Here is a 12,950-nt window from a genome sequence, read left to right on the forward strand (position 1 = left end):
CGGATATTGCAATTTATTGCCCTGGCCACATTTGCAGTTCTGATGCCTCCTTACAGCATGCCTAAGGCACATTCACGCAGATGAGCGGGGACCCCGGGCATCTTTCTTTTGGTGTTTTTCAGAGTCAGTAGAAAGGCCTCTTTAGTGTTATAAGTTTTCATAAATGTGACCTTAATTGCCTACCGTCTGTAAGCTGTTAGTGTCTTAACGACCGTTCCACAGGTGCATGTTCATCAATTGTTTACGGTTCACTAAACAAGCATGGGAACAGTGTTTAACACCTGTTGAGGCTAGGGGGCAGTATTTTCACTTTTGGATGAAGGGCCTGCCCAGAGTAAACTGCCTCCTACTCTTTCCCAGATGGGAATATATGCATAGTATTATTACCTGTGGATAGAAACCACTCTGAAGTTTCTAAAACTGGTTGAATTATGTCTGTGAGTATAACAGAACTCATATGGCAGACAAAAACCTGAGAAGAAATCCAAACAGGAAGTGAGAACTCAATTTAGAAAACAGTGCCATTGGATGTCAACCTTAGATACGGATGAGAATGCACTTCCTAGGGCTTCCACAAGATGTCACCGTCTTTAGATTCTGGTTGTATGATTCTACTATAAAGGTGGGGCTCATAATAGCTCTTTGAGTAGGTGGTCTGGCAGAAAGCCTCGGTTTCATTACGCGCGGTCACGAGAGTGTTCTTGCGTTCCTATGCTTTTCTTCAGACAATGAAATTCTCCAGTTGGAACCTTATTGCTGATTAATGTTTAAAACATTCTAAATATGGATTGCATACATCATTTGACTTGTTTCTACGACCTGTAACGGAACTTTTTAAGTTTTTGTCTGGAGAAATTGCTCGTGCTTTTTGAGGATTGAATGCTGGGCTGAACAAGCTAACAACAAGTGGCTAAATTATGGGCTTTTTGGAACTTTATGGAACAAATCAGTCATTTATTGTTGAACTGGGATTCCTGGAACTGCCTTCTGATGAAGATATTCAAAGGTAAGTGAATATTTAGTGTTTTTTGTAGCTTCTGTTGACGCCAAAATGGCGGCTATTTCTTTGGGTTCTGAGCGCCGTTCTCAGATTATTATTTTTCCGTAAAGTTTTTTTTTAAATCTGACACAGCGGTTGCATGGATACATTTATCTTTAATTCTGTGAATTACACTTGCATCTTTTATCAATGTTTATTGTGAGTAGTTCTGCAAAATCACCAGATGTTTTGGAATCAAACATGCCAATGTAATGTAAACTGAGATTTTATATATATACATATATACACACACACACAGTACCAGTCAAAAGTTTGGAAACACCTACTCATTCAAGGGTTTTTCTTTATTTTTTTTACTCTTTTCTACATTGTAGAATAATAGCGAAGACAACACAACTATGAAGCGAGACATGGAATCAAAAAAGTGTTTAACAAAATCAAAATATATTTTAGATTATTCAAAGTTGCCACCCTTTCCACATTGGCATTTTCTCAACCAGCTTCATGAGGAATGCTTTTCCAACAGTCTTGAAGGAGTTCCCACATATTCTGAGCACTTGTTGGCTGCTTTTCCTTCACTCTCCAGTCCAACTCTTCAGACCATCTCAATTGGGTTGAGATCAGGTGATTGTGGAGGCCAGGTCATCTGATACAGCACTCCATCACTCTCCTTGGTTAAATAGGCCTTACACAGCCGCAAACCAGAAGGAATGGTGTATCACTTCAGAATGCTGTGATTGCCATGCTGGTTAAGTGTGCCTTGAATTGTAAGTAAATTACAGACAGTGTCACCAGCAAAGGACACCTACACCATCACACCATCTCCTCCATGCTTCACAATGGGAACCACACACGCGGAGATCATCTGTTCACCTACTCTGCATCTCTCAAAAGACACAGCGGTTAAATTTGGACTCATCAGACCAAAGGAAAGAATTCCACTGGTCTAATGTCCATTGCTCGTGTTTCTTGGCCGAAGAAAGTCTCTTCTTATTGGTGTCCTTTAGTAGTGATTTCTTTGCAGCAATTCGATCATAAAGGCCTGATTCCCGCAGTCTCCTCTGAACAGTTTGTTGAGATGTGTCTGTTACTTGAACACTGTGAAGCATTTATTTGGGCTGCAATCTGAGGCTGGTAACTCTAATGAACTTATCCTCTGCAGCAGAGGTAACTCTGGGTCTTCCTTTCCTGTGGCAGTCCTCATGAGCCAGTTTCATCATAGCGCTTGGTGGTTTTTGCGACTGCACTTGAAGAAACTTTCAAAGTTCATGACATCTTCCATATTGACTGACCTTCATGTCTTAAAGTAATGATTGCCTGCCGTTTCTCTTTGCTTATTTGAGCTGTTCTTGCCATATGGACTTGGTCTTTTACCAAATAGGGCTGGCTTCTGTATACCACCTCTACTATATGTCACAACACAACTGATTGGCTAAAACGCATTAAGGAAAGAAATCTCACAAATGAACTTAAGGCACATTTGTTAATTGAAATGCACTACCTCATGAACCTGGTTGAGAGAATGCCAAGAGTGTGCAAAGCTGTCATCAAGGCAAAGGGTGGCTACTTTCAAAAATCTCAAATATGTGTCATTTCATCTTTTTGATGTCTTCACTACTAATCTACAATATAGAAAAAACATTTAAAAAATAAAGACAAAACCCTGGAATGAGTAGGTGTGTCCTCTCACTCCCCCACTGGGGAGGCATCGCCGCTGGACATGGAATAGAAATGGCAGGTGAGTGTGTATCTGCCTCTCACCTAGTGTTGCAGCAGCTGCCAGTCCAGCAGCGTAGGGGTCAGTTCCAGGCGGACCCGTACTGATGATGTAAGGGTTGGGAACAAACGCAGGAGCCAGACCTGATAACACACACAGAGAGATAGAGGTCAGTGAGACAGGAACACACACAGTCCAAGAACTTTGTCACTGAATAAATTCCCAGAAATGGGTCAGCAGAGCATCATGTTGAACATGTCTTTCACCTAAAACTTACCAATGTGAGATTGCTGTGCTGCTGCCAAGGCGTACTGTTGTTGTTGGGCTGCTGTCAGCTGCTGCAGTGCTAGAGCACTGGGTCTCTGAAACAACTACACACACAGGTTATTTATTACACACACACACACACTCTACCATTCAAAAGTTTGGGGTCATTGAGAATTTTTTTATTTTTTAAGATAATCAAATTTTTTGTCCTTTAAAATATAAAATTGATCAGAAATACAGTGTAGACAGTGTGTCTAGTCTGAGAAACAGACACCTCACAAGACATCAACTGGCAACTTCATTAAATAGTACCTGCAAAACACCAGAAAAACACCACAAGAAAAGATTAAGATGGGCAAAAGAAGAAGAAGGCCAGCATCCCGGAGCCGCATCTTCACCGTTAACATTGAGACTGGGGTTTTGTGGGTACTATTTAATGAAGCTGCCAGTTGAGGACTTGCGAGTACTTGTCCTCTTGCTCAGTTGCGCACTTGGGCCTCCCACTCCTCTTTAAATTCTGGTTAGAGACAGTTTGCACTGTTCTGTGACAGAGTAGTACACAGCGTTGTACGAGATCTTCAGTTTCTCAGCAATTTCTTGCATGGAATAGCCTTCATTTCTCAGAACAAGAATAGACTGACGAGTTTCAAAAGAAAGCTCTTTGTTTCTGGCCATTTTGAGCCTGTATTCGAACCCACAAATGCTGATGTTCCAGATACAAAACTAGTCTAAAGAAGGCCAGTTTTATTGCTTCTTTAAATCAGAACAGTTTTCAGCTGTACTATCATAATTGCAAAAGGGTTTTCTAATGATCAATTAGGCCTTTAAAATTATAAACTTGGATTAGCTAACAACGTGCCATTGGAACACAGGAGTGATGGTTGCTGATAATGGGTCTCTGTACGCTGATGTAGACATTCCATTAAAAATCAGCCGTTTCCAGCTACAATAGTCATTTACAACATTAACAATGTCTACACTGTACTTCCGATTAAATTTGATGTTATTTTAATGGACAAAAAAAAATGGTTCTCTTTCCAAAACTACCTTCTCATTTCAGGATTTTTCTTTATTTTGACTATTTTCCACATTGTAGAATAATAGTGAAGACATCAAAACTATGAAATAACACATGGAATCATGTAGGATGGCAGGTAGCCTAGTGGTTAGAGCGTTGGACTAGTAACCGGAAGGTTGCAAGATCGAATCCCTGAGCTGACAAGGTAGAAATCTGTCGTTCTGCCCCTGAACAAGGCCGTCATTGTAAGTAAGATTTTGTTCTTAACTGACTTGCCTAATTAAGTAAGTTTTAAAAATGTAGTAGCCAAAAAAAAACAACAAAAAAAGTGTTCAACTAATTAAAATATATTTTATATTTGAGATTCTTCAAATAGCCACACCCTTTGGCTTGATGACAGCATTGCACACTTCACATTCTCTCAACCCGCTTCATGAAGTAGTCACATGGAATGCATTTCAATTACCGGTGTGCCTTGTTAAAAGTTAATTTGTGGAATTTCTTTCCTTCTTAATACTTTTGAGCCAATCAGTTGTGACATGGTAGGGGTGGTATACAGAAGAGAGCCCATTTGGTAACATACCATGTCTATATTATGGCAAGAACAGCTCAAGTAAGCAAAGAGAAACAACAGTACATCATTACTTTAAGACACATCAGTCAATACGGAAAATGGCAAGAACTTCAAGTGCAGTCGCAAAAACCATCAAGCGCTATGATGAAACTGGCTCTCTTGAAGACCGCCACAGGAAAGGAAGACCCAGAGTTACCGCTGCTGCAGAGGATACGTTCATTAGAGTTAACTGCACCTCAGATTGCAGCCCAAATAAATTGCTGCAAAGAAACCACTACTAAAGGAAACCAATAAGAAGAGACATGCTTGGGCCAAGAAACACAAGCAATGGACATTAGCCCAGTGGAAATCTTTTCTTTGGTCTGATGAGTCCAAATTTTACCGCTGTGTCTTTTATGAGACGCAGAGTAGGTGAACAGATGATCTCTGCGTGTGGTTCCCACTGTGAAGCATGGAGGAGGTGGTGTGATGGTGTAGGTGTGCTTTGCCGGTGACACGATCTGTAATTCACTTACAATTCAAGGCACACTTAACCAGCATGGCTATCCCAGCATTCTGCAGTGATACACAGCCGCAAACCAGATGGGATGGCGTAAGACCTATTTGTCCAAGGATAGTGAAAGAGTGCTGTATCAGATGATTGCTGCAAAGAAACCACTACTAAAAGGACACCAATATGAAACAGAGAGTTGCTTGGGCCAAGAAACACGAGCAATGGACATTACACCAGTGGAAATCTTTCCTTTGGTCTGATGAATCCAAATGTGAGATTTTTGGTTCCAACAGCCGTGTCTTCTGTGAGACGCAGAGTAGGTGAACGGATGATCTCTGCATGTGTATTTCCCACCATGAAGCATAGAGGAAGAGGTGTGATGGTGCTTTGCTGTTGAGACCGTCAGTGATTTATTTAGAATTCAAGGCACACTTAACCAGCATGGCTACCAACGCATTCTGCAGCGATAAGCCATCCCATCTGGTTTGCGCTTAGTGGGACTATCATTTGTTTTTCAACAGGATAATGATCCAACACACCTCCAGGCTGTGTACGAGCTATTTGACCAAGAAGGAGAGTGATGGAGTGCTGCATCAGATGACCTGGCTTCCATAATCCTCCGACCTCAACCAAATTGAGATAGTTTGGGATGAGTCGAACCACCGAGTGAAGGAAAAGCAGCCAACAAGTGCTCAGCATATGTGGGAACTTCATCAGGACTGTTGGAAAAGCATTCCAGGTGAAGCTGGTTGAGAGAATAACAAGAGTGTGCAATGCTGTCATCAAGGCAAAGGGTGGCTATTTGAAGAATCTCAAATATAAAAAATATTTTGATTTGTTTTACACTTTTTTTGTGATATTTCATAGTTTTAAGGTCTTCAATATTATTCTGCAAAGTAGAAAATAGCACAAATATAGTAAAAGCCTTAAACGAGTAGGTGTTCTAATACTTTTGACCGGTAGTGTACATACATACACAGTCTGCTCACACCCAGTACTCAGCCCTGTACCTTAGAGAGTGCTTCCCTATTTACAGTTATTGAACACTGGTCACTTTAATTATGTTTACATACTGCTTTACCCACTTCATATGATATATTTAAGCAATAAGGCATGATGGCTAATATACCATGGCTAAGAGCTGTTCTAGTTTATAAACTGGGTGGTTCGAGCCCTGAATGCTGATTGGCTGACAGCAGTGTCAAATCAGACCGTATATCACCAAAGCATTTCTTGTTACTGCTCTAATTACATTGGCAACCAGGTTATAATAGCAATAAGGCACCTTGGGGGTTTGTGGTATATGGCCAATATACTACGGCCAAGGGCTGTAACCAGGCACTCCGTATTGCGCCATGCTTAAGAACAGCCCTTAGCCGTGGTATATTAGCTATATACCACACCCGCTCGGCCCTATATAACTACAGCTGTTCACACACAAAATATGTGTATCAACAAATGAAATATTATTTGATTTGAGTATATACACCAAGGAATATCAACTAGATTAAACTGAGGGATTATTTTTTCTTGAGCGGGTGGCCGGGAGCAGAAACTTAATTACAAATCATTTGTAGACTTCAAATTGACCGCAAGACCAAAGAGACACAAAATTTGACTAAAACAATCATTGCAAACCTTGCTAACATTTGAATACGATCACGTGTCTCTGTATTATACGTGGGAATACATGGGAACAGATTTCCAAAATGAAAATGACTTGGAGCTGATTTCATGGTGTTTAACAGTCTTCTGTCCAACAAATAAAAACACCCGCAGCCCAAAATGGGCTGCAGTAGTCCAGGAGTCCATGGTGGTCATCATCATACCACACACACACACACCTGTTGTTGGTTGCTGTAGTCAAACAGCCCCACGGTGGGCTGTGAGTCCATGGCCATCTGGGAGTTGTAGTCAAACTGCAGAGGCTCCATCACAGACTCCATGGTATCCATGGTAACGCCCTGTTCCACACCAGAGAAGTCCTCTTGGGGTTTGGGACCCCCGCCTCCTCCCATGGGGACCATACCCTCCCCTCCTACACATCCCCCTACACCCCCCATCATGTCAGTGTCTGTCCCCGCAGGCTGCATCTGGCCTTGACGACTGAAGAGAGGAAAGAGAGCAGGAGAGAACATGGGGAGGTGTGTGTGTGTGTGTGTGTGTGTGTGTGTGTTGATGTGTGTGTGCCGGTGTGAGTGAATGTGTGTATGCTGGTGTGTGTGCCGGTGTGAGTGAATGTGTGTGTGTGCCGGTGTGAGTGAATGTGTATATGCTGGTGTGTGTGTGTGTGTGTGTGCCGGTGTGAGTGAATGTGTGTGCCGGTGTGAGTGAATGTGTGTGTACCTGTACTCTTTGACGTCCACGTCCAGGCCATTCTGCACAGGGAGCCCATTAGGGTTGATGACATCACTGATGACATCATTCTCTCCCTCCGTCATCTCGAGTTTCTCTACTTCAAACGCAGCCTTAGGTTTCTCCCTCTTCTCATCCTCCACCTCTCCATCCCTCGGGCCCTGTCAGAGGGAGAGTGAGGGATAGAGATGTAAAAGTCGATGGATGGACAGATTGAGAACATTGTGATTGAGAGATGTATCACTGTCCCTTTACTGATCAGAGGATGAGATCGATAGTGGAGTGCAGGAAGGAATGAACCAGTAAGATGGAGGGAGTGCTAAACAAGACTACAATAGAACCTAGCGCAGGAGTCCAGGTTCAGACTACAATAGAACCTAGCGTAGGAGTCCAGGTTCAGACTACAATAGAACCTAGCGCAGGAGTCCAGGTTCAGACTACAATAGAACCTAGCGCAGGAGTCCAGGTTCAGACTACAATAGAACCTAGCGCAGGAGTCCAGGTTCAGACTACAATAGAACCTAGCGCAGGAGTCCAGGTTCAGACTACAATAGAACCTAGCGCAGGAGTCCAGGTTCAGACTACAATAGAACCTAGCGCAGGAGTCCAGGTTCAGACTACAATAGAACCTAGCGCAGGAGTCCAGGTTCAGACTACAATAGAACCTAGCGCAGGAGTCCAGGTTCAGACTACAATAGAACCTAGCGCAGGAGTCCAGGTTCAGACTACAATAGAACCTAGCGCAGGAGTCCAGGTTCAGACTACAATAGAACCTAGCGTAGGAGTCCAGGTTCAGACTACAATAGAACCTAGCGCAGGAGTCCAGGTTCAGACTACAATAGAACCTAGCGCAGGAGTCCAGGTTGTCAGTGATAAAAGTGAGTTGGTTATAGTGATAGATGAATGATAGTGAAAGCGGGTTTAGACTACTTACGTAGGGTCCCTTGCGTAGGCAGGAGTCCAGTTTTTCAGCGGGAGAGGAGGAGAGGACGTACTCTACCATACTGACTCCTAAACCCCCACTCTCTGACCGCGGTGACATCACTGACCCGCCCACTTCCCCGCCGCTATGGAACCCACCGCCAGGCCGACGGGACACCATGATTGGCTGAGATACCGAGTGGTCTGGGGAGGGGAAATTAGAGAGCACACTACCGTCAGTCTCCAAACACGCACACATTAGGCTGGGCACTGAGACTTTGGTGTGTTGACCCATTGGTGTTTTAATCCTGGGACTGGGCCCACCCTCTGTCCTACCTGTGGCCCCCCACGCGCTGTCCCTCCACTGGTCCAGAAAGATGCCTTTTGGTCCGTCTTTCCCCGCTTCATCACTCTCCCAAAACTTCTTACCTGTCAGAAGCTGCTGTAGAGGAGAGACAGGAGCGAAACATCGAAAGGGACAGCGAGAGAAACGGAAAGAGAAATATGAAGTGTAAGGACATTTTCCTCAATGTCTTCGCTATTTAACTACCAAGATAACTGATAACTAACATTACAATGCTGAAGATTCCTACAGCAGCTGGATGTGCTGTATGACAGGACACTATTCTGGGTTTCAGTCTTCCTACCACCACATGGCCTTTGGTAAGCTGTGTCTACAGCCCTCAAACTACTTGACCTCTAACACCTGACCCCTTACCTCTCCCATGGCACGCCCCTCTAGAGCCAGGGCCTGGAAGTCATGGTTCAGCTCATCCATCGACCGCACCTACAGAAAGAGACAATTTTAGAGTAACACACACACCCGCACACAGACAAGTGTAGAGTAACACACACCTACAGACAGAGACAAGTTTAGAGTAACACACACATCCCAACAGAAAGACAAGGTAGAGCATCAAACATCTACAGACATAGACAATGTTAGAGTACCACACACATAATCACCCCTACTGAGAGGCAAGGTTACACATACACAGAGCAACAGAGAGAGATGGTCGGTAAAGACTAAGGGTATACACTCACACACATTAACCCAGACCATTTTCTGATTTTACACACACACTTAGTACCTGGCTGTCGTGGATGTTATCCCCAATGGGCCAGCGGTGTTTCCCAGGCTGCTCTCCGTGCTGCCGCTGGAAGAAGTAATCCACCATGGCATCATCCTGAGACCGACCGGCACCCGCCACGCCCTGCGACACAGGCACACTTAGCTAACGCCTCTGGCCCAGCCAGTTTTGCACCAAAAACTACACTGCTCAAAAAAATAAAGGGAACACTAAAATAACACATCCTAGATCTGAATGAATGAAATATTCTTATTAAAAACTTTTTTTCTTTACATAGTTGAATGTGCTGACAACAAAATCACACAAAAATGATCAATGGAATCAAATGTATCAACCCATGGAGGTCTGGATTTGGAGTCACACTCAAAGTTAAAGTGGAAAACGACACTACAGGCTGATCCAACTTTGATGTAATGCCCTTAAAACAAGTCAAATGAGGCTCAGTAGTGTGTGTGGCCTCCACGTGCCTGTATGACCTCCCTACAACGCCTGGGCATGCTCCTGATGAGATGGTGGATGGTCTGCTGAGGGATCTCCTCCCAGACCTGGACTAAAGCATCCGCCAACTCCTGGACAGTCTGTGGTGCAGCATCGCGTTGGTGGATGGAGCGAGACATGATGTCCCAGATGTGCTCAATTGGATTCAGGTCTGGGGAACGGGCGGGCCAGTCTATAGCATCAATGCCTTCCTCTTGCAGGAACTGCTGACACACTCCAGCCACATGAGGTCTAGCATTGTCTTGCATTAGGAGGAACCCAGGGCCAACCGCATCAGCATATGGTCTCACAAGGGGTCTGAGGAGCTCATCTCGTACCTAATGGCAGTCAGGCTACCTCTGGCGAGCACATGCAGGGCTGTGCGGCCCCCCAAAGAAATGCCACCCCACACCATGACTGACCCACCGCCAAACCGGTCATGCTGGAGGATGTTGCAGGCAGCAGAACGTTCTCCAAGGCGTCTCCAGACTCTGTCACGTCTGTCACATGTGCTCAGTGTGAACCTGCTTTCATCTGTGAAGAGCACAGGGCGCTAATTGCGAATTTGCCAATCTTGGTGTTCTCTGGCAAATGCCAAACGTCCTGCACGGTGTTGGGCTGTAAGCACAACCCCCCACCTGTGGACGTCTGGCCCTCATACCACCCTCATGGAGTCTGTTTCTGACCGTTTGAGCAGACACATGCACATTTGTGGCCTGCTGGAGGTCATTTTGCAGGGCTCTGGCAGTGCTTCTCCTGCTCCTCCTTGCACAAAGGCGGAGGTAGCGGTCCTGCTGCTGGGTTGTTGCCCTCCTACGGCCTCCTCCACGTCTCCTGATGTACTGGCCTGTCTCCTGGTAGCGCCTCCATGCTCTGGACACTACGCTGACAGACACAGCAAACCTTCTTACCACATCTCGCATTGATGTACCATCAATGTACCATCAATGAGCTGCACTACCTGAGCCACTTGTGTGGGTTGTAGACTCCGTCTCATGCTACCACTAGAGTGAATGCACCGCCAGCATTCAAAAGTGACCAAAACATCAGCCAGGAAGCATAGGAACTGAGAAGTGTTCTGTGGTCACCACCTGCAGAACCACGCCTTTATTGGGGGTGTATTGCTAATTGCCTATAATTTCCACCTGTTGTCTATTCCATTTGCACAACAGCATGTGAAATGTATTGTCAATCGGTATTGCTTCCTAAGTGGACAGCTTGATTTGTGTGCGTGTGATTGACTTGGAGTTACATTGTGTTGTTTAAGTGTTCCCTTTATTTTTTGAGCAGTGTATTAATTTGTCTGCACGTCTGTCAGTCTGTGTGACATGTAATGTATAAATAGGAGACATGTTTGTATTGGTGTCTACCGACTATATGCGGTTGTATCCATCTCCACCTTTACCTGTTGGCTAGGGGAGGGGGCATGTGGGGTTTGTCCGGCCGGGGGGGCGTGTCCTCCGCTGCTCAGCACCACGGGCATGCTGGGAGTTGAAGTTCTGAGGTGGGGGCTGAATGAGTCCTGCCAGAGCACTGCTTTACCCTTCAACACACACACACTGCTCATTCCACCAAGGCCTGGGGAGAAGAGGGAGACACACACACACATCGTTAGTGACACACACACCTCCAATACACATGAGCTACACTCCTTTCAACACAATCTGGAACACACATACACATTTGCAGGGACTGGAATGTATCAACATTTATGTCCACCAGCCAGTGGAGTCAACTTGCAGAACATAAATTACAACATATTCTAAGTTAGGGCTCCCCAACCCTGTTCCTGGAGAGTTACCGTCCAATAGATATTCACTCCAACCCTAATCTAACACATCCGATTCTAATAATTATCTGGTTGATAAGGTGAATCAGGTAAGCAACAACTGGGGTTGGGGAAAACCTATTTTTCATACCCAGCATTTTGCAAATCACCCACAGTGTCATAAATAAATAACACACACGCTAAACTGGGGTCAAATTCCATCTCGACAATACTTTCAGTCAATTCATGACTCGTGTGGGGGATTTCCACGTTCGATTTAACTGATAGACAAGAGTTTGAAATGGATCTGAAGCCTGACATCACCACTTTCCCATTCCCTTTCAGTAGTAATAGATTATCTAAACCGCTTGTCAAACTTATTCCACGGAGGGGCAAGTGTCTTCAGGTTATCTTTCTTCCCTTGTACTTTTGATTGATTAATTAAGGTCATTGATTACTAAGGAACTCCCCTCACATGGTTGTCTAGGTCTTAATTGAAAGGAAAAAACAGCAGACACTAGGCCCTCTATATAATTAGATTGACACCCTTGATCTAAAGGTAAATAGGTATCGTAGGTGGGTAACATTAGAAGTCTGGTGTATTTCATCTTATGTGGCCTACATGACATGCTAGACAGAAACCCATTCTGATACAGTTTACTCCACATGATTCTGCAGCAAATGCTTGCGTTGTCATATTTCAGGAGGCATGCCTGTTTCTTATACATGTTCTACTATAGACTCAGATGGCTTGGATATGTGAGCCTACTTATGTTCAACAACTGTATTAAGGGCATCACTTGTCTTGATCAGTAGACCATAGGAACATTTACTACAGGGTTGTGCAATGTTCCTATAGGAATATATTCTGTAGCACAAACATGCTTTTCCAACATGTGTCAGTTGTACTTAAGACATCTGCAACATTTCACAACATTGTGTCCTGCTACTATAGACTCAGATGGCTTGGATATGTGAGCCTACTTATGTTCAACAACTGTATTAAGGGCATCACTTGTCTTGACCAGTAGACCATAGGAACATTTACTACAGGGTTGTGCAATGTTCCTATAGGAATATATTCTGTAGCACAAACATGCTTTTCTAACATGTGTCAGTTGTACTTAAGACATCTGCAACATTTCACAACATTGTGTCCTGCTGAAAGCGGCCCAGCCAGGGGTGTATTCATTAGTTGCAGACCGTTGCAAAACGTTTTGCAACAGACCGAACCATTTACTCTAGGAACCAAATGGAAGCGAACAGAAC

At 44.3% G+C, this 12,950-nt stretch overlaps 1 protein-coding gene across 2 annotated transcripts in view; it reads right to left on the reverse strand.

Annotated features, from left to right (window-relative positions):
• The window catches only part of LOC139373643 (pumilio RNA-binding family member 1), a 37,318-nt gene that overhangs the window by 22,869 nt on the left and 1,499 nt on the right, over positions 1 to 12,950 (reverse strand). For both annotated transcript variants that reach the window (XM_071114376.1, XM_071114375.1), the window contains exons 2-10: positions 11,319 to 11,491; positions 9,437 to 9,559; positions 9,064 to 9,132; positions 8,682 to 8,787; positions 8,359 to 8,549; positions 7,416 to 7,585; positions 6,914 to 7,175; positions 2,995 to 3,088; positions 2,762 to 2,860 (exon numbers count right to left, since the gene is read on the reverse strand). In XM_071114376.1, coding sequence (XP_070970477.1) covers positions 2,762 to 2,860; positions 2,995 to 3,088; positions 6,914 to 7,175; positions 7,416 to 7,585; positions 8,359 to 8,549; positions 8,682 to 8,787; positions 9,064 to 9,132; positions 9,437 to 9,559; positions 11,319 to 11,480 — 1,276 coding nt within the window. In that variant the 5' untranslated portion in view covers positions 11,481 to 11,491. The remainder of the gene's footprint in view (positions 1 to 2,761; positions 2,861 to 2,994; positions 3,089 to 6,913; positions 7,176 to 7,415; positions 7,586 to 8,358; positions 8,550 to 8,681; positions 8,788 to 9,063; positions 9,133 to 9,436; positions 9,560 to 11,318; positions 11,492 to 12,950) is intronic.

The sequence above is a fragment of the Oncorhynchus clarkii genome, chromosome 18, assembly GCF_045791955.1.
Source record: "Oncorhynchus clarkii lewisi isolate Uvic-CL-2024 chromosome 18, UVic_Ocla_1.0, whole genome shotgun sequence".
NCBI classification, from domain to species: domain Eukaryota; kingdom Metazoa; phylum Chordata; class Actinopteri; order Salmoniformes; family Salmonidae; genus Oncorhynchus; species Oncorhynchus clarkii.